Source organism: Carex rostrata, chromosome 2 (genome assembly GCF_964058835.1).
Source record: "Carex rostrata chromosome 2, lpCarRost1.2, whole genome shotgun sequence".
NCBI lineage: Eukaryota > Viridiplantae > Streptophyta > Magnoliopsida > Poales > Cyperaceae > Carex > Carex rostrata.
In genome coordinates this window covers 7,927,093-7,947,765 of record NC_135919.1, presented here as the reverse complement: position 1 = coordinate 7,947,765, position 20,673 = coordinate 7,927,093, and the positions used below count along the sequence as shown (strand labels likewise).

The 20,673-nt window shown below is 33.4% G+C and overlaps 2 protein-coding genes across 2 annotated transcripts; one reads left to right on the top strand and one right to left on the bottom strand.

The window, feature by feature from the left end:
* Positions 1-7,366: 7,366 nt before the first annotated feature.
* On the top strand, positions 7,367-9,306 carry PMT6 (Major facilitator superfamily protein). The gene is made up of 2 exons (XM_078322154.1): positions 7,367-7,535; positions 7,693-9,306. The coding sequence occupies exons 1-2, from the start codon at positions 7,415-7,417 to the stop codon at positions 9,057-9,059; spliced, it is 1,488 nt and encodes a 495-aa protein (XP_078178280.1). The 5' UTR covers positions 7,367-7,414; the 3' UTR covers positions 9,060-9,306.
* A 400-nt stretch (positions 9,307-9,706) lies between these two features.
* Positions 9,707-12,918, bottom strand: PBRP (plant-specific TFIIB-related protein). Its single transcript, XM_078322168.1, has 3 exons — positions 12,144-12,918; positions 11,778-11,936; positions 9,707-10,517 (listed from the first exon to the last, which is right to left on the bottom strand). The coding sequence occupies exons 1-3, from the start codon at positions 12,789-12,791 to the stop codon at positions 9,861-9,863; spliced, it is 1,464 nt and encodes a 487-aa protein (XP_078178294.1). The 5' UTR covers positions 12,792-12,918; the 3' UTR covers positions 9,707-9,860.
* Between the last annotated feature and the right edge of the window lie 7,755 nt (positions 12,919-20,673).

Genomic DNA, 20,673 nt, shown 5'->3' with positions numbered 1-20,673 from the left:
AGAGCTATTTTTTTGGTTGAGCTTTTAACAGTGTAATTTTGACTTTATACACCGCACAATTTTAGAAGTGGTGCATCTGCCACTAGATCACTAAGCATTGTGTGAAGTCAAAACTGCTTAGTTAAAATTTTTACTCTATTTTTTTAAGCATAGTAATTGCATCTGCCACTAGATCACTAAGCATTGTAATTGCATTTGTCACAAAATCACTGTTGTAACTTACACTTGCATTACAAAAAAAAAAGCTAAAATTGTAAATCGACGATACTAGCATGTCTCTTATTACGGTCTCTTATTGAGAATATTAGAATTCTAATATAATTATAACTAGATTCATGCTTTTTAATTTTGTGTGTTGTGCGCGGGACAAACTTTGCACTAAAAAAGTAGAATGTTATCTTATCGAACACAATTAAATAAAATAATAATTACGGCGATAAATTAGAGATTCTAAAATAATTTAATATGATATCTAGTTGATGATTCGTATAATATATATATATATGTGTGTGTAAAATGTGAATAATTTGCTTTCCTAACATACAAAAAATATGAAAATTCTGCAATTTTAAAAAATACAATATTCCATGAATTATTTGTGATAACTCAAGATGTGTTTGGATGAGGTAAAGAATAATGCTAATCCGAGTTAGCAACTATTCCAAACTAATCTAGCTCGCTATATTAAACGGGGAAATTTTACGTTTGGATGTGTTTTTTGAGTTAGCGAAAATAGATTATTTTTTGTTTGTCTTTTGTGAATTAACATATTATTTTATTAACCCAATCAAAAATTAAATTAGCTCATTATAATCACTAACTCAAGTTTTCATTCAAACACAGTCTTAGAGTATCATGTGAATAATTCATAAAACATTCGTTTATCATAAATCCTTTAATTTTCCCAATTCATTCAAAAAGATGCAGAAAACAGATAATTTCGAACAATATTACTGTTTGTTATAACAGCAAGCAATCAAAACATCCATTGAAATTTATATTTTGCTGAAGAATTATATTATTTATTTTTCCAACCATAACACAATAACAATTAAGTTTTCTAACGGATGCTTGCAAAGTAAAAGACCGTTAGAAGTTAGAACGAGGAGTAAAAATTACGCACCACACACAAGTCGATAAAGGATCGGATGTAGAGAGTCGTCGCACCTCGCGCGTAAATTCCGAGGGAAGAAAATAATAATAGTACCTCTTGCGTGTTCCTACAGAAATTTGATTACAGAGGCCCCAATTTTGCCGGGAAATGAACCGAATAAATCCAGCCTAATAATATAAATCCACTTGTATTCTTGTATAGTTGTATGTTTGGATGTGTAATGGAACAGAAGATATTCGGAATAACAACGTGCATTCAAAGAATATTTTTATTATTAAGAATAGTTGTAATAGGAATAATCTGGAGGCACACAGTCTATAAGCTACTGGAGCTAATTGTGAACTAAATGAGAGTTTGTTAGTTAGTTAGAGCATCTCTAATTTAGTAATTGAAATTAATTGCTAAATAATAATTATAAAAACTTTAAAAATTAAGTAATCCACTCCTACATTGGTACAGTCAACCAAACAATTGAGAATTAAATATTTAGCCAATAAGAATTAAACATTTGGCCAACTCATATTTAGAAAATAATTTCTTATTAAGCAATTATTTTCAACAATTGCTAAATAAGCAATAGCCATATAACCCAGCAATTACAAAAACAATTGACACATCAGCATAAGCAATCACTGTCAGATATGCTCTTAGGCCTAATAGTTTGTTATAACATGTACTGTTAGATTAGCAATAGTAATTAGCATTTGTATTCCAAGTTAGTGAAGCATTGTAATTCTCTATAAAAGGAGATAGAGACATACCTCTAAAGACACAATCAATGAAATACAATCCATTTCATTTTCTAAAATGTTTTAGTTGCTATTATCTATTTCTTGCAAATGTTGAAATAGCTACTATTTGGAAGTGTGAAGAGAAGAAGAAGAAATGCCTCTTTCTCGGATTTTTGTCAACACAATCTCAAAATGACAAAATTGACACAGCTTTATATTATTTTCACGTTGTGACAATTTGTTTAAGACCCCATCTGCCTATATTTTCTCTTAATCAACACCTTATTAATACTATTATTTATCAGTTACAGTTATTCACTATTTCAAATGTACAATTCAAACAACATTTTTACTAATCCGAATAACACCATTTTCATAATAATCTAAAAATCACTATTTTTCTCTATTCTCAAATTTCGCTATTTTAACTATTCTAGCTCCCATCCAAACGTACACTCAAAATAACAAGCACCATTTAAAGATTTTTTTTGTTTATAAATCATAATTAGAAAATAGATTTTGAAGAAATCATGATTTTTTTTTTTTTACAAAAATCATAAGAACTTAAATATCATTTTTCTCTTTTTTTTGGGGGGGGTGACCGAATTACCATTTCGGTCCCAACTGTTTTCACAGATTTTGAAAAAAAAATACGTTGAAAAATAGTAAAAATACCTGTGACCAAATTGTTATTTTGATTCCAAAAACAAAAATAAAAAAATTTCGGGGCTGAAATCACATTTCGATTCTTATTATTTTTGTTAAAAGAAAATAATCATGTTGGTTTCATAATTTTTTTTTTCTAATTATAATTTATAAAAAAAATCCCATTTAAACTAGAAAAAAGATATTTTTTTTAAATTCATCTTGAAATTGTTTTTATCTAATCTAAACCGTTTTAACTTGCGACAATTATATCAGTCCAAATTTGGCGACTTAACAGGACAACATTCTTTCGAGTTTTCACAATTACTATTTTAGTCCCCAAGTACACGAATCCCAAAAACCAAGCAAACTTGAGATTTTAAGTCTTCTCATAAAAAAAAGAGAGAGAAGAGAGTTGAGATTACTGGTCGACAGCATGTCAGAAGAGTCCATCAAATACGCGACAAAAGTAAGGAGACCCCCTTACCTCCCGGCTTTGTGGGTCCCATATTGCAGGAAGAGAAGATCAGGTCTTTGTCCAATCGTTTCTTGAGTGGACGGCTATGAATGAGACTTGGCATGCAGATTGTACCGTACGATGTATGTAACCAGTTTTCTGTAGCTATTTCTGTGCTGAATTTGGTGTTGCCAAGTCACTATGTTTGCCGTCCATGGTCCAATATTTGAACCGGTACACGAGTTGTTACAGGGAATATGCGACAGGAATTTCCGATTTAGGATGATTTTGGTGGGACAGGTTTTATTGGACGTAGACGTGACCTTGCTTTTTTTTTTTTTAATTCTAAAAAAAAAATTCCTTTACTATAATTCTTCTTTTTTCTGATGGGAGTTACTATAATTAGATCCGAAATTTCAACAGGCCGTAAATTTAGGCCTTTGGCCCATTATACAAGGCCGAAGCCTGGAGCAGATTACTTAATATGGACTTTTCTTGCTGGCCCAAGAGTCAAGAGAGGGTAGGTCCTGTAAGAATTCACATCCCCCCAGGTTACTTGACTGAGTACAATTGAATCAGACGGTCTGAAATTAAATTTTTTAACCTGACACGAATCTCAAAGTACAAATAATACTGCCCCCCTAACGCCATCTCGAGCTGTCGAGCAGACACCGGCTGAAATTAAATCTGGGCCGTCCATTTCAATTGTGTTGAGTCAGGTACCTAGGAGGATACGGATCCGTCCTATAATGGATTTGTATCCGAAAGGGCATCTTAAAATACGGCCTGAAGATAACAGCGGCACAAAGAACTGAAACGATTTTGATCTGAGCCGTCCGATTGGCGTTAAGATTCACGTGAGCTTCATTTGCACAAATTTTAAAGCAGTAAATGTGAATTGAATGGCTCCGACCTCTCCTCCGCTACTAAGGTTAGCCTCACTATCTGTTATGAAGTAGGCCAGTTTTAGAAATTGGTTTATTTCTGCATCACATTCCTAATTAGTATCGGATCTTTAGTGTGGTTCCTAATTAGTATCGGATCTTTAGTATGGTTCAAATGTGCAAATTGGTTCATTATTTATAAAATTTATATGTAATTTTTTTTTAAGTTGAAATTGAAGAATCAAATGTGATTAATTTTTTCATTGAATTAGCGGAATTAGATCTTATTCTTAAATTTTATTAGAATAATCGAAGTAACCAAATTCTTGCATTAAATTAATGAATAGGTAATCATTTTACTTTATAGAGGTACAAACCGTACTCATAAGTTAGTGAATATATTTTTGAGATTGTTAAATGAGTCCATCAATACAAATTCAGATTAGATCATTAGATACAAATATTTTTAAAAAGAACTTATGATCCATTAATATATGCTATATATTGATCAGAATTCAGGAGCAGAGAGGGCTATCTCTAGCCCAAAAATTGGTACAACAGTGCTCACCACCAAAAATTAGGTGTTAGATTAGATTGTTCTCCAAATCCTACCAAAAAATTAATTGTATACCATGAATATATTAAGTGCAACTCTGGATACCTCTAGACTGTTGCCAATATATCTTTTAATACATGGCGAACGCTAACCCTAACCCCTTTCCAAAAGTAAAAGTTTCTCACGAAACATTGAAATTATAGTACCTGTTTCTTTATTATCAAAAGGCCTTTTTCCACCAGCTTGCACTGCATAAAGGGCTAAAATATTTGTTTGTACGAACAAACTGAACAAGATGAGATTCCTTTTGTGCATATCATGTGAGTCGCGTATAGACCATAATACACAACTCACAACATAAAATCAATTAAATTCTTCAATTTAGTTAGTGATGGTGATAGGACAAAAATTTCACTATAAATCGAATGAATTAGTATTCCAAGTCAACTTCTCTTCAAAATTTGCTCATTTTGCCAATAGAAAGAATGACTTCATAAAAGACGTACCGACTTCAAATAGAGATATATATTTCCTCAAAAGGTAGATTGCATGGAAGTCGATCGCTTCATTTATTGAATCCTTTCAAGGGAAATTAATTACCTTTTGGTAGTGTTCAGCAAGGGTCACATGCTTAAAATTTAAGCTACACACTAAGGAGCATCCGTTCGACAATAAAGTTGAAGAATCACTTTCTTAAGAAGACCTTAAACTTGACAAATTACTTAAGCCATGTAGAACTATGACTTAAAATCTTGAGCAAGCTTAAGAAAAATGAGCAAAAGGAGCACTAAGAAAATAGTTTTAAGCTTGATAAAGGAGCACCCGTTTGGTGAGCTTAAGACTTCTTAAAGCACTAAGAAGCTCTAAGCCATAGTTGCCAAACACTACCTTTGTTCTTAAAAGGAGTCTACAAGAATTTTTAATTAATGTTATGTACGCAATATTGGAATAATTTCAACAAAAATCACCTGATAGCCATTATCAGGATTTAAAAAAATAATAATTTCAACAAAAATATACTATGAAGAAAGCTCGAAATTTTTATTTATATCATAATAAAAAAAATAAACCAAATCATCCTAAATTTTGAAAAATTCGAAAAATATCTAAGCCGCTAAACTATTCTGCGGCCCCAGTCAAGAGGCCTTCAAATGAAATAGCAGTCCCAACTAAGACTTTATGATGCACCATCATGACAAATTTTCGGCCATTGGAATGCATTAAAAAATGAATCTAATTAGTAACAAAATATTCTGCTAACTTTAAAGCGCTCACTAAATGTATTTTGAGGAGGGTTCAAATGCCTCCATCATGCCTCCATCTCTTTCCATCATTTTCAAAATTTAAACAGTCGATCGAAACCGCTCAACCTAACCTCCATACTAAAATATGTTTGGAGACCAAATTTTATATTTTTAGAAATTTTTTTACTATTTTCTTAGATAGATACAAAATCAGTAAATCTAAACCATCTACAAACAGTATTTTTTTACCTATCTAAAAAAATTCCTAAAAATATAAAATTTGGTCTCCAAACATATTTTAGTATGGAGGTTAGGTTGAGAGGTTTCGATCGACTGTTTAAATTTTGAAAATGATGGAAAGAGATGGAGGCATTTGAATCCTCCTCATGTATTTTATAAATTAATTTCCAACATATGCATGATCCAAACCGCATGACAGATGTCAGAAATATACTTACATCTGATCTCATTAAATATTGTCCTCACACCTCAACCACATTCAGTCAAACAAATACAAGCAGTGAGGCACAAAGGGATAATTAATGTGCCAAACATATATACTCATTCTAGACCAGACACCACATACTACCAGTTCTTTATAAAAGCGGTTGGATTGATTTTTGCAAGACCTCAAAAAGGAACATTTATCTATCGAATGCGGCACAATAAGTTAACAGAAGAAATCGGTGGGATGAATCTAACGGTCTGGGACACTCAAATTTCGAAAACTTTATATTTTTAAAGTTTTCAAAATTCAAACAGTTGATCTAAATCGTTTAATATGATGAATATATTAAAATGTGTTTGCAGATTAAATTTTACATTATTTTTTCTTTTATTTATTAAGTATTTTATAAAATCGTTGTTTTCATACTATTGAGTTTTTGTATTCATCTTAATAAATAGTAAAAAAATTCAAAAAAAATATCAAATTTGACCTGCAAGCACATTTTAGTATATCCATCGTGTTAAACAGTTTAGACTTTTAAAATATAGGATATAATTCGGTGTCATCCAAAAACAGTATAAGTGGATCCCTCTTTCTGAGAAGAGATCCTGATTCACTTATACCATTTTTTGTGACATCCGATTATATTTTATATTTTTAAAATTTTCAAAATTCAAACCGTCGATCCAGTGGATATACATCACTTTGGAATATTGGACTGAAATAAAAGAAAAATTGACTCATTTTGGAATGTTAGATCGGCGACAGTGGATATACATCAGTTGCAGATGCGAACAACACAAAAGGTTTGATGCATGCATCAGCATCATCTCGTCAACTAAACAATCGTTTATATACTGGTTAATCGATAATGTTAAATTTGGGGGTTGGGAGATGCTTTTAAAAAAGTTTCCTTGAATCAGACAGATGTTAAAATTTTGTTTATATGTTTACTTTACAAATTTGGTGTTCATTATTACATGAGGTTAAATTTGGGGGGATGTAATTTGTTTAATTTGCAGAATTTTTAAGATCATTTTACTTTAATTAAGTTCATGAAATAGAAGTCTGACCAATATATTACCTGATTCTCCAATGCCAACTTTATCTATTTTCTTTTTAATATTGTTATAATTACACATATATAGTCCATATTTCTAAGATAAGATTTGCTCTAAAACAAAGAGATGAGTATTATTATATCAAGTTGTTGAGGAGAACACTTCTCTTAGTTTTAACTACTCAACCTCTAAAACCTATAAATAGCTATCAGTGCTAGCTTATAAAGCTCAAAACCTCAAAATCAACACGCTTTCCCTGGCCTGAATCAAAGAAATGGGAGCAACAAATGAGTTTGGTGTTAGTACTACTACTAGCAAAAGCAATGAGAAAAGAAATAAGTATGCATGTGGTTGTGCCATTATTGCCTCAATCATCTCCATCCTCATGGGTTATGGTAAACTTATATATCAAAATATATATATAACACCATAATATATATATAAATTCAGCTCTTATTTGGTTTCTAATTAAGCATCCAGACAATTGTTTATATGTGAATCTTATTTCTACATATATATATATGACCAAGTATATGAACATATACATGTCAGATACCGGAGTTATGAGCGGCGCAATGCTCTTCATTAAAGAAGATCTCAAGATAAGTGAGACTCAGGTGGAGGTGCTTGCAGGAATCCTCAACATATGTGCACTTGTTGGTTCACTGACTGCTGGCCGGCTCTCGGATTGGGTCGGGCGCCGGTACACAATTGTTTTGGCCTCGGTCATATTTTTTGTAGGTTCAGTGCTCATGGGTATTGGGTATTCATTTGCAGTTCTCCTCATTGGCCGTTGTGTGGCCGGTGTAGGTGTCGGTTACGCTCTTATGATTGCTCCGGTATACTCCGTTGAGATTTCCTCTCCCTCCACTCGGGGCTTCCTCACCTCCCTCCCAGAGATATGCATCAGCATCGGTATTTTCATTGGTTATATTTCTAACTATTTATTTGCAAAACTCCCTCTGATTTATGGCTGGCGAATTATGCTCGGATTAGGCGCTCTCCCCTCGGTTTTACTGTCCATTGGCATATTTACCATGCCTGAGTCGCCACGGTGGCTTGTAATGCAGAGCCGTCTAAAGGAAGCGCATGATGTCCTTTTGCGGGTAAGTAATTCGGAACAAGAGGCCAATTTGCGGTTACAGGAAATCAAAGAAGCTGCCGGGATTACAGTAGATGAACATGGTGAACCTAAACTGATGAACCCGTCTAAAGGAGAGGGGGTATGGAAGGAGCTTTTGCTACGACCATCGCCCTCTGTAAGGCGTATCTTGATAGCTGCTTTGGGCATCCATTTCTTTGAGCACGCAACCGGTATAGAAGCAGTAGTTTTGTACAGCCCGAGAATTTTCAACAAGGTTGGCATACAAGACCGAAACCACCTACTGATTGCCACCATGGGTGTAGGCCTAACCAAAATAGTTTGCATCCTAGTTGCCACCTTTCTCTTAGATAAAATAGGGAGAAGGCCTCTCCTGCTCACTAGCTTGGCAGGGATGTTCCTCTCTCTGACTATGTTAGGGTTCGGTCTGACAATGATTGAACACACACCCGATAAACTGGTCTGGGCAATTGCACTCTCAATTACGACAGTATTCACATTTGTTGCATTCTTCTCTGTCGGGTTGGGACCCATCACCTGGGTTTACAGTTCTGAGATTTTTCCTTTGAGATTAAGAGCCCAGGGAGCTAGTCTGGGTGTGGCCGTTAATCGAGTCATGAACGGAACTATATCCATGTCATTCATATCCTTGTACCATGCAATCACAATTGGTGGTGCTTTCTTCTTGTTTGCCGGGTTTGCGGTGTTGGCATGGTTGTTTTTCTTCTTCCTCTGTCCTGAGACTAAAGGGCACCCCCTCGAGGAGATGGAGGAGCTATTCAGCAAAAAACAGAGGAGAGAAGGAGATCGTCAGTAAACCTAGCAAGAAATTAGGTTGAAAATTTGGGATTTGTATATTTTTTTTTATATCTTTTTTGTTATACTGGTTTCAATACTATCAGAATTTAAAAATTATCAGTCTGATTTAAGAAAGGATGCAGTAGGACATAGATCTTCCTACTTGAGAGGTTCATTTTTTTTTAAGGTCAGCAAGCATTGGCTTGCTAACAATTGTATTAAGAAAAAACTGAAAGAGTTGTTTATGTACAATATTTCCTACTCTATTCTACTCAAATCCAGGGGAAGCCCTGCATAATGTCTCACAAGGTACACAGCAAACAAAAAAGTAATGCCACTCGATCTCTATCTCGTTTTGCTGTTGTCCATCTTGAGAGGTTCATTTACATATACTCCATCTTAATCTTAAGCAGATAAAAAAATGATGAGAAAAGGAAACAGTTTGTAAACAATAAAGTTTCTCAAGCAAACGGACAATATCCAAATTGGTTAAAACTGCAAGAGAAGGAAATTAGAAAATTTAGTAAAACTTTGCTTGGACCTTAAATCGGTGGTATTATACTACTTTTCTCTCCATTGCATTTCAAAAGGTAGAGTGACACGCAATGCAAGATAAGGTTGACAGGGTTATTTGCAGTTAAGCTAATTATTTCTATTTTATTGTCATTTCCCTTATAAAACCTTAGTAAATTAAACGACAAACCTAAGCAAATTGTTTCACGAAGAAGGCAGGAAAGGCTTTTCCCCGGATACAGAGTCAACACTAAAACACAAAATTAATTACACTTTAGACCACAACAAAAACTTTCATGGATCGATCTTATTTTCTTTCGGACTCCTCGGCATCATGACCTCCGTTCTTCCTCCCAAACCCTTTAAGTGCTGTAACAAAATCAAGTCCCAGTTGCTCCCCATATCTATTATAAGAAGACGACCCTGAGATGCCACCAGCTTGTCCCTTAAACTGCCATGGAGGCTTCTTCCCACTAGCTGATCCTGAGCCCAAACCAGCTCCCGAACCCAAACCTGAACCTGAAACCGAATCAGAATTTTCTTTCAGTTGGTTCATCCATCTTTCGTTATTGCCTATCTTCACATCCTTTTCGGTCTTATCGCTCTTATTGAGATCAAAACCTTGGTCATTTCCGGAACCAAATGGGGTTTCAATTACATCAGATTTCACAACTGATGCACGGCCAGAGTAAAATGCAGCAGTCATGGGGAAGGCCTTCTCTGGGGGTGTGGCTGGGGTGTAATTTGGGGGAAGCAGATCATCCCAGTTCTCCAATAGTTCTTTGTAAACTTTACGGAGGGTGACCTCTGTGAGACCGGTAACTTTGCATATCTCGGCTTGAGTTTTACGCTTGTCCTCCAGCTGGCATGCCAGGTAGATGGCTGCTGCTGAGATGCTTATCGGGTTACGTCTTGTGCAAAAGCACTTGTTGACGACCACTTCACCAATGTGAGCTGCTAGTTCCTACGAATTTCAGAATATTTTTTAAAAATATGGACCCATTTTATATGAACAGTTGGAAAATGAGAATTTATTTATTCTGAAATTGATTGATAAGTACTTCCTAGAAATGTAAATAGCACCCTTTCAGTTAGGTTCACTTCCACACAGCTACTGGCACACACCAAACAAAGCGTAAACCATGCTGTATTAGGTCCATTTATTTTAGCTGATTGCTTCCGCGTTTTCTAACTGAACTTCTTCATAGACCATTTCTCGATCTTTTGGTATGGCTCAAGTAATTCTCTCAACAGTTAGCATAGATGAGCAAGTCTATCATATGGCTATATGCATGTCTTTTGGTATGGCTCAGGTAATTCTCTCAACAGTTATGTTTTTTTTTTCTAGTATATCAGTATATGCATTGTCCTAGTAGGTAAAATTTCCATAGATTTTCCTCAAAATTTTTTTTTTTCCATAGATTAAATATCTTTGTTTTAAGATTTCTAGTAACTAATATTTTGATAAAATTAATAATTTAATTTGTGAGATTGATACAATGAATGGATGTTGTTATTTCCAACAATCACTTTTGCGAAACAAGGGCCTTTATTATTTAAGATTATTGTGCACTCAATGTTTTATAGCATTTTCCTAGAGTCAGTGCATTAATACAGTATCTTAATTTTCATTAAATGGTTTGATCTGTTGCATGCTTTGGCCCATTTCCATGCCGTTGCTACTCTTTTTTTTATCCAGGAAACATGACTATTGCTATTTCCTATTATTTCAGTCAACATAAACCATTGGATGTAATCGTTGATTAATTCCACATCCTCTTCTAATATTCCTGCTTAATTTATTGAAAAGGCCATAGCAGTGTTTTTATTCTTACCGTGAGATGGTTCATTAGGTATCTGATGAAATGCGTCGACATCAATTGGTACAGCTGCATAGTGCCAACCGGATTGAATTGCATGATATTTCATCACATAGAGAGCCGTTTGGTTTTATTAAAGAACAGTTGTTCAATTCACAATATTACGTAGAGAGCCGTTTGAAATTTCTCATCCATTATTTGATTTATTTATTTTACAATTATAGGTTTAATTGTTTTAACACAGCACAGCTAAAGCTAAAATGGATATCCACAAATACCAAGTACACAATCCATATATTACCTTCTTTAAAACTATATCACGATAATTTTTCAAATTCAAGAAGGCACACAACGTAGATAACTTGCCAAGGTTAATGATGTTAAATTTAAAAGTAGGTGAATACCTGTGCAGATTTATTAAGCTGCAGTAGATTGCAAAACCGAGGCATGTGAACTGCTATGGAATTGCTATTGAGAGGTTGGCTGAGCTTAAGAGCCTCGCCTAGTATCTTTATATATTTTCCTATTTCCTTCTGAGGCAGGTTACTGGCTGTGGATATTTCCTGGTTACAAAAGTTGTTAAAGAAGGTTACTCTATTATATCCACACTCATATATGATATATCAATACCCAAGTTTAACCATTCAGTTTTTACTGCTCGTCAGTCAAAATCATACCGATTTGTCAATTCCAGCACAATGTAATTACTGAAGTCAACTACCCAGTGAGCATTTTAACAAACAGGTGATAGGCAATAAACAAAGTCAAACCTGAAGAGTCCTCGGCTCCTGAGCCTCGCGTATAGCCTGAACAAGTGCAGCAGTAGCGAGCGCTTCAACACTACGGTTCCTCAAACAAGTGGTAGAAGAACAATCCTTAAACAATTCAAATGCGTGATCGGCGATGTCTTGATCTAGACGCAAAATTGAGGCCACATCCACGATCTGAAGGTACGCTCTCAGGTTATCCATGGACACCATCGGGCCAGAAGAATCCGTACATGAGGAGGAGCCAGAAGAGGAAGAGGAGGAGGAGGAAGAAGAAGAAGAGTCTAGAACGCGCTCGAGTTCAGCAAGGTGACCTGAGAAGGAGGTAGTAGAGCGCGCGTAAACTGGGACCCGTTCGAGAGACCAGGTGGAGAAGGCGCTGATAAATCCGGTAGGGTGGAACGGGTCGGAATCGGAGTCGGAGTTGGAGGAGGATATTGGGTCGTTCAAGGAGGGGAGGTTGAGATCGGGTGTAACGAGGAGGAGAGGCGAGTCGACGGCGCGGAGGTGGAAGAGAGGGTGCGTGACGGCCTGTCGCTCGTCGACTACGCGGCCGCAAGAGCAGCACTCGGTGACGGAGCGCCCGGCGGCACCGGCGGCGGCGCACCGCCCCTGCGTGCCCGGGCAGTACGGGCAACGCACTTGCCACATGCTGTTGCGGTTTGGGCAGGTGGCGAGACTGGATGTTAGAACCGCCGAATTGGTATGATCTGGTTAATCGGAAAGGGGACTCTCTCTTTACAAATCAAGGTGTGATCTGAAACGTTTAATTTTGATCGAACTTTCTACATTAACTCTGTCGCTGCAGCCATCGAAAGTTAGAATTCACATCCCCTCAGGTTGAATCGGACGGTCAAACATTGTTCTTTTTAACTATGCACTAATCTCAAAGCAAAAATAATACTGCTGAGAGTAAATCTGGACCGTCCGTTTCAATTGTGTAGAGTCAGGTACCTTTGAGGAAACGATTCCAAAAGTTATGGCAGCAGATGCGGGCTCTCAGACTTCTTGGATACGATTTGGGCCGAATGATTGATCAGATCTTCCATATGAGAACTGTTTCGGGCCTTTCGGCCTTTTGTGGAATAAAGTTTGGAGGCCTCATTTTGCAATCTTTTGGGGTCAGAGAGTAATTTTTCTGGGCCTTGAGCGCAATCTTTTAATTCCACTATCTTTGTTTACTTAATAATATAATTATTCAAGGATAGTTTGCAAATATGATGGCAATGAAAGGTCGGGTTCAGTTTGAGTTTCTTTTATATTGTAATCCTGACACTGTCATTTGTAAGCATCAAGCAATGTGATCTAAATGCTCTTCTGCTCTTGTCTTTGTTGAAGGAGAATAAAGTCCAAACAATTTATTTGAACATTAACTTTTTGCTAATGTTTTCTGTTGTGTTGATGGTGTCGTATTCAATACAGATTATCTGAGCGTGAGGAATGACTAATGTGTGACACCAAGGACCACACATCAAAGGCAACAAAGAAATCAATCTTCTTGTGTTGATGATTCAATGGGGGTCCGCTTGAAAACGCAACCAGAAAAGAAAGGTGAACAGAATCAAGTCAATCAACAGATCAATTGAAGGGGCCCGCCTCGCGCACAATTCTGTTCTTTTTGCGTGCTCTGTCGCGGCAACACTGGGCGATGTTTGATTGAAGTCTAAACCCTTGAATAAGACGTTTATGTTTTAATTAAGCTATTGTCACATGTTTGATACTTGATAGTTGTTGGTCTAACCAGATGTATGGTTAAGGTCAGGTGCGGTGTGCGGAGGTATTTTTTGTGAATGGGGTCAATTGATTTTTTTTTTTTTCATGTAAGATTTTATATATAATTTCGAGTAAAATAACTTCTATTTTTTAGTATAAAAATTTTATATGGTTGACTTTTATTTACATCTGACTCTCATAATTCGAAATACTGGCTCCGCCTTTGCTCAAGGTTAAATTTAGAGGCACACTAAAATTATTTTTCGATTTCAATTTCATAAGAAATTTAATTTCAGATATTATAAATTAAGTTGGGAATAGAAACAATCTTATAAAAAACGCAATGACCTTTGCTTTAATCATTCATTAACACAGCCTTGTCGGGGTACTATTATGACTATTATTTCTTTGGTTGTTTCTTGGACAGGTACTCAAGGGGAGCACATCCAAGCTGCAGTAAATGAGTGGCTGCCACAAGATCTGAATGAGGTGCCTATTCAACTCGTCCCGATGGAGGATGCCAGGCTGATAGAGATGCTCTCTGATGAATATGAATAGCGTGTTGGATACCAGGGATTTAATTGATTAGATTAGACCCATGTGAGGGCTATGTTAGTAGTCTCTTGCTTGTTCCCAGTTTGCTGTTTTAGACTCTGTTTATCGTTTCTGCTATGTTTGACGTCTGGACTCTAGCACTTGGTTCGCTAGTATTTCTCTGGATTTTGTGTGTTTTGTAACAATGTTTCATGGTAATGAAACGGGCTAATGCCTTTTTAAAAAAAAAAAAAAATCTTATTTGTTATGGTTAATAATTTACATTTTGTCAATTTCATTATGTCATCCGCAAGAGTGTAAACAGTTAATTTTTTGTTATGTTCCCGGCTGGTTAGAGACAATTTTATTTCAATTTGATTATCAATGTACTAGAATATAAATTATATACCACTAATTATTTGTTCCAATTTGATTTTCAATTTATATCTAAATTATGTGCTAATAGTTTTAAAATTTCAATTAGAATATATTTTTTCTCGTATTATGTAATGTTTTATATATTTAGTTATTCTATTTTTAAAAAAATAGTCAAAAATGCTTGCAAAATAAATAAATTAAGAAATAATCCCCATTCTATTATTAAGCATGGTGGGTATCTGATCCGCCAATGGTTACAATTGAAAGATTAAATTTTGAATTTAATCTCAAACCTCCGATCACATTATTTGTCTTCTTTTGATTAAATACATATGAATAATATGTAGAAGTCTAAATTTAGTTAAAAACATACTCGCTATACGTAATGGCACACGATACGTTACAATTAAAATTGAACAGATACCAAAAATATAGCAATATATTTATTCTTTTCCTTATTTCTTACTTTCCTTACTTCTCTTTTGTTTCTATACATATCATCTATTGGAAAATTTATATATTAAGATCATCTAACGGCAGAATGAAAATTTATATATTAAAAATTTCGTGCAATACAGATCACCCCATTTTATTTTCTTATTTTTCAATTTTGTTTCTACACAGACGGTCTAGAGAAAATCAAGAATATTTCAAGAGTTTATTTTTCAAATTAACTTGGTAATTCTTAATTCTCTATGTCCCTCTTATTATCTCTTATTATTTAGTTGAAAAACTATATTTTGTTTAAAGTTATTGAACAATGTATATATTAATGCTTTTTTGTGATCGAGAAAATGTCTGAACCAAAATAATACATAATTATTGTTGAATTATGGTTGATTCATAGATTGGTACTTAGATTATTAACTTATTTATCACCTAACATTCTGAAAAATTAAATTGTAATTATCTATACTTACAATTTTTTTTATAATATAATAAAGATTATAACTATTTTGGTGACACATTTTATTGAAAATTATATTGCTTTTAAAAAAAATAGAGAAATAAAATTGTAAATGATTTTTATTTCCTAAATGATTGAAGTGGCCATCTTTATTTCTATTTTTATTTTATTCTCTAAATCATTAATTTATTGCATCTAATTTTATTTTGGAAGAAATGCCAACGTTGAAATTTCATTTCCTTGTATTAATTATTTTCTCTGATTTCTTCACACGGCACACATAAGTTCATATAAAATATTATAAACGGATTATTTATACTTTAATTTGATAATTGCTATGAATAAATAATATTTCAATGTAATAAATGATGAACGCCATATTTATTTCTATTCATATCCATTTCAAATTTAATATAAAATAAGAAAATCTTTTGATGAGGCACGTCTCTCATGCACCCCACATTTCCGCCTCCTCACCTCTTTATATTCACTTATCTTTTTATTTAGTAATTTAATTCTTATGCAACTATTCCAATAACATCAGGTTTTAAAAAAAAATGTATATTTGTTTGCACTATCACTAATTGATATACATTTTTCAAGGAAAAAAACTTATATTATTATTTTCGTAGGATCATGGCAAATGATATTCATAGAGTGTTATTGAACTAAAACGGTCATATGTTGGTGTTTCTTTTAATATTATTTAATATTTGTCTCTTTGTTCGATTTTAATGTTCAATCTTATAATATATTTCTATTGCAACGCAGAGATCTGATATTAATATTCAAGTTAAGACTCAAACAATAAATTCCAACCAAAAAAATAATAACTTAAAACATGACTTAACTTTAAAATCAAACATAAATAACTTAATTCAACGTAAATTGAAATTAATTCAAACGTCCTTAATCTTAATCCTCAATCACAACCTTCAAACTCATTCGAGTCCAAACAACTTCACTTAGAGTCTAAACGAATCGGATAATATCTGACTGTATCTGAATACGTATCTGAAAATTAGATACGGATATCCAACATTCGTGCGGAGACGGATACAAATACAAATATGGATATGGTTTTAAATTTTAATTATTTGTATTTGAATAGTAGATATGTATCATATAGTTTAGTATATAGATTATGAAAATATTTATATGTAAATCTATAGATATCAGATATATCTGATTCATATCCGTACGTATCCGTCTAATATCCGATCTGTATCTGTATCCGTATCTAAAAATAAAAACGGATACGAATATGATTTTACCACTATCCGATCCGTTTGCACCCCTAGCTTCACTATACGATATTCTACACAGATCTGTTTGCGGGGTCCACGATTGGGGATAAATACTTACAAGTATAGGTATAAATACTTGCACGATAAGGTATAAATACTTGTGTGACGATAAGCCCGAAAGTATGTCATCATGGATCTCATTTGAAATATAAAATTGCGTAGAATACGTTCGTGATTTTAGATTCGCAAAATTCCTCATAGATCATGAAAAATGTGAACGACATTGAAAAAAAAAATATAATTCTAAAATATGTTTAAGAAATGGGGGATAGGAGTGGGTGGAGAGGGGGGGTGTTTCATATAATTATTCTTAATACAAATATTAAAAGTTAAATACAAATATGAAAGCATAGTTTTGACTAAAACAGAAGCTAAAATTACAATTGTTGCTTATTTAATGAATGAAAATTGTCCTGCGTCACCACCTTCGAATTATAGAAACTATTTCTGTGCAAGCTAGTTGTTGATATTGCAAAAGTAACTGCACCTGATGGCTGTCATGTCTTTGTCTCATGTTGAAGTTACTGTAGTGGAATAACTAAAAGCTTTTCAAACCAATTTTTTTATTCATAGATCTTTCAAAAACCTAAAAAATGCAATGTAATATTGAATATATTTACGTTTTTGAATATATTTAGAGATCTTTCAAAAACCTCCATAAATGGGTCACATATTGACTTAGTGGTCCGGATAAATGTGAAATTCTCCTATTTTGAGGGTGTTTTATTTTTTTATGTTGTTAATAAAATTTTTGGGCTTTTCAAATGACAGTCTAAGTCATATTTATTAATTTTTGCTTAATATTAAAAACTGAACCTCCATTCAGATTTCGAACTCACAATTTTCTACATGGAGCATCAGGATGGATCCAAAATCAAGTCAAGAGATGTTTAGCTACATCTATGGATTTAATTTTTTTAATTATGTATTGTGAAATTTAATTAATTTTTTTTAAGACCACATTAGTTCCTCTCATAAAATGTTAAATGGGTGTTTGTAGCTAAGTGAGTATAATAATTTGTGGTTGTGGATATTTGTGTTTGAATTTCGGCCAAGTATTATATATTTTAAGTTTTTTCAATCTAAACTCTGTTGCCATTTGTTACTTCACAAGAACTTTTTCGCGTGAGACGTATTTTGTGCAGATCCGTATTGTTGCTTTTTAGAGGATGTTTTTTGAGATATAGTTAGCTCGACTGCTCGACTATCAGAACAAATGAACAATTTAGATCTACACAAAACACGTTTAGCATCGCAAGTTCAATTTGAAAGTTACAATAATACAAGATTATTTGGAAGCTAGTTGTTGAGTTTGCAAAAGTAACTGTACCTGATGGCTACTATGTCTCTGTAGTGAAGTCCTAATTTGTCCTAATTTCCAAATGACAATGTAAGTCATGTTTATTTATTTTTTGAGATAGGAAAATGGAGATCTAATATTTTAACTTTTATTTAATATTCAAAATAAACCTCCATTTGAATTTTGAAATCACAATCTCCTACATGGAGTGCTAGAGACAGATCTAAAATAAAGTTAAGAGGTATTTAGCTAACTCAAATATTTTTTTATTTTTATCATGTATAGTAAAATTTAATTAATTTTTTTAAGGCTTTATTAATTCAGTCTCTCATATAAAATGTTAAATAGGTGCTTGTAACTTACTGGATATAATAATTGGTGGTTGTGGAGATTTGAGTTCGAATTTAAGCCATACATTATGCATTTTAAGTTTTAGTCCCTCCAATCTAATTTTTTTTAGCTTCACTCTATTACCATTTGCCACTTATGAGCACTCCCATTGAGATGTGTCTCATGCACATCTGTGTTAAGGGTGTCAATGGATACGATACGGGTAGGGTGGAACCATTTTCATACCTATACACACTAAAAATTGACCTTATCCATTCCATATCCATATCCGTTAAAAATTTGCTTTACCCTACCCAACCCATACCTGTTAAGATTAGCGAGTAACGAAACAGTAGTGGGCGAATAACGAACAATACAAATATAATAGTTTTATTATTTTTATGAATAAACTATAAAAACTTATTATGTCATACATATGCAATCACAATTACTAATATATAATTAAAAGATAAATATACAGTCAATTCTAACTAATATTTTTTTATGAAGTAAAACAAATCAAAATCACAAATAACTCTTCTAACAAATTAAATTCGTTAACTAAATAACAAAACATTCAAATAAAAAAATAACATGTTTAGCATAATATTCTTCTTACAATAACATGCATATATTTTTTCATGATGTAATTTATTTTATATAATTATACGTTACCCATACCCGTTTATCTAACAAAACAAAAATTCTTACCCATACCCAATAAGTTAACGAAAAAAAAAAATCTTATCCATACTCGTCTTATCGAATACGATACGGGTGGGTAAACGGGTATCATTGACACCCCTATCCCTATTGTTGCTTATTAGAGGATGTTTTTTGAGATTTAGTTAGCTCAACTATCAAAGCAAATGAACAGCTCAAATCTACACAAAGGTACAAAACAAATCTTGCATTGAAAGGTCCATTTGAAAATGCCACTATAATACAAGAATATGTAAGTATCTGCGAGAGTAAAAGTACTTAACAATGTCGGTATTCTTTTGGATACTCCTGTTGATAATAACGATACCTTAAAAATAATAGTTTTTTCCAACTTACTCTCGACAGTAGTTATTTTTTTATTTTTACTCTCTCTATGTATATATATACCCAATTGTCTCTATCTCTCTGTATCCGAGGAAAAAGAAAATAGAAATAAAACTCTCTCTCTCTATTCTCTCCGTTTGTATCTGAGAAAAAAAAAAGAAAATATAAAAAAATTTTACTCTCCCGCATAATCTTTTTATTTTATCTCAATTATTAAAATTCTGATATGTACTGATATTATGGAATTATCGTTGGTCTCTCCCATAGTCCTGTCTTAAGGGGCAATATCTCCGGATCATTTTGGTGGCGATTCCAAGTCTTACACAATAGAGATAGAATACATTTAAAGACAGTGTCACGTACACAATCCGGATATTGTCTTTTCTGATTAATTGTTCTGAGAATTTATCCCAATAATAAGTCTATTTAATTTACATTTGATGAAATAATTGTGACTTAAAACTCTTATTTCATAATTTAGACCTCAACCAAATTTGGAAATTAAGTTCTAGAAGTCCTTTTTGCAGAAGTGAGCAACCCCCTCACCAAAAAATTTCAAACTTATTTGTGCCATGGCAATTTTCATTGATTATAACAATTCTGTGCGTACAACGATTCATAAAATTTGTTGTTTGTGACATTTTATCTTTTTATAGACCTCTCATTTATCTTTCGAAACTTAAGTTGCTGTCAGGGATGGATTTAAAGCTTTTTGAAATGTAACTAAGTTACTCTCGTAATTTTAATTTTTTAATTATGTGTATTAAAATTTAGTTTAATTTTTTTTTTAGAACATATTATATAGTCTAACCCTCTCATAAATATCACATGTCTACTTGCAGTTTAGTGGTTAGAACTTATTTTGTATTAGTAGAGAATTTGAGTTTAATTCCTATACACCAATCACAATTTGTGCATTTTAATTTTTTAGCTTTTTCTAACAAAATTTTCTAGTTCCGCTCATGATTGTGTGGTAGCATGTGGCTAGTATTCTGACAAGGCCTATAATGAAGATTG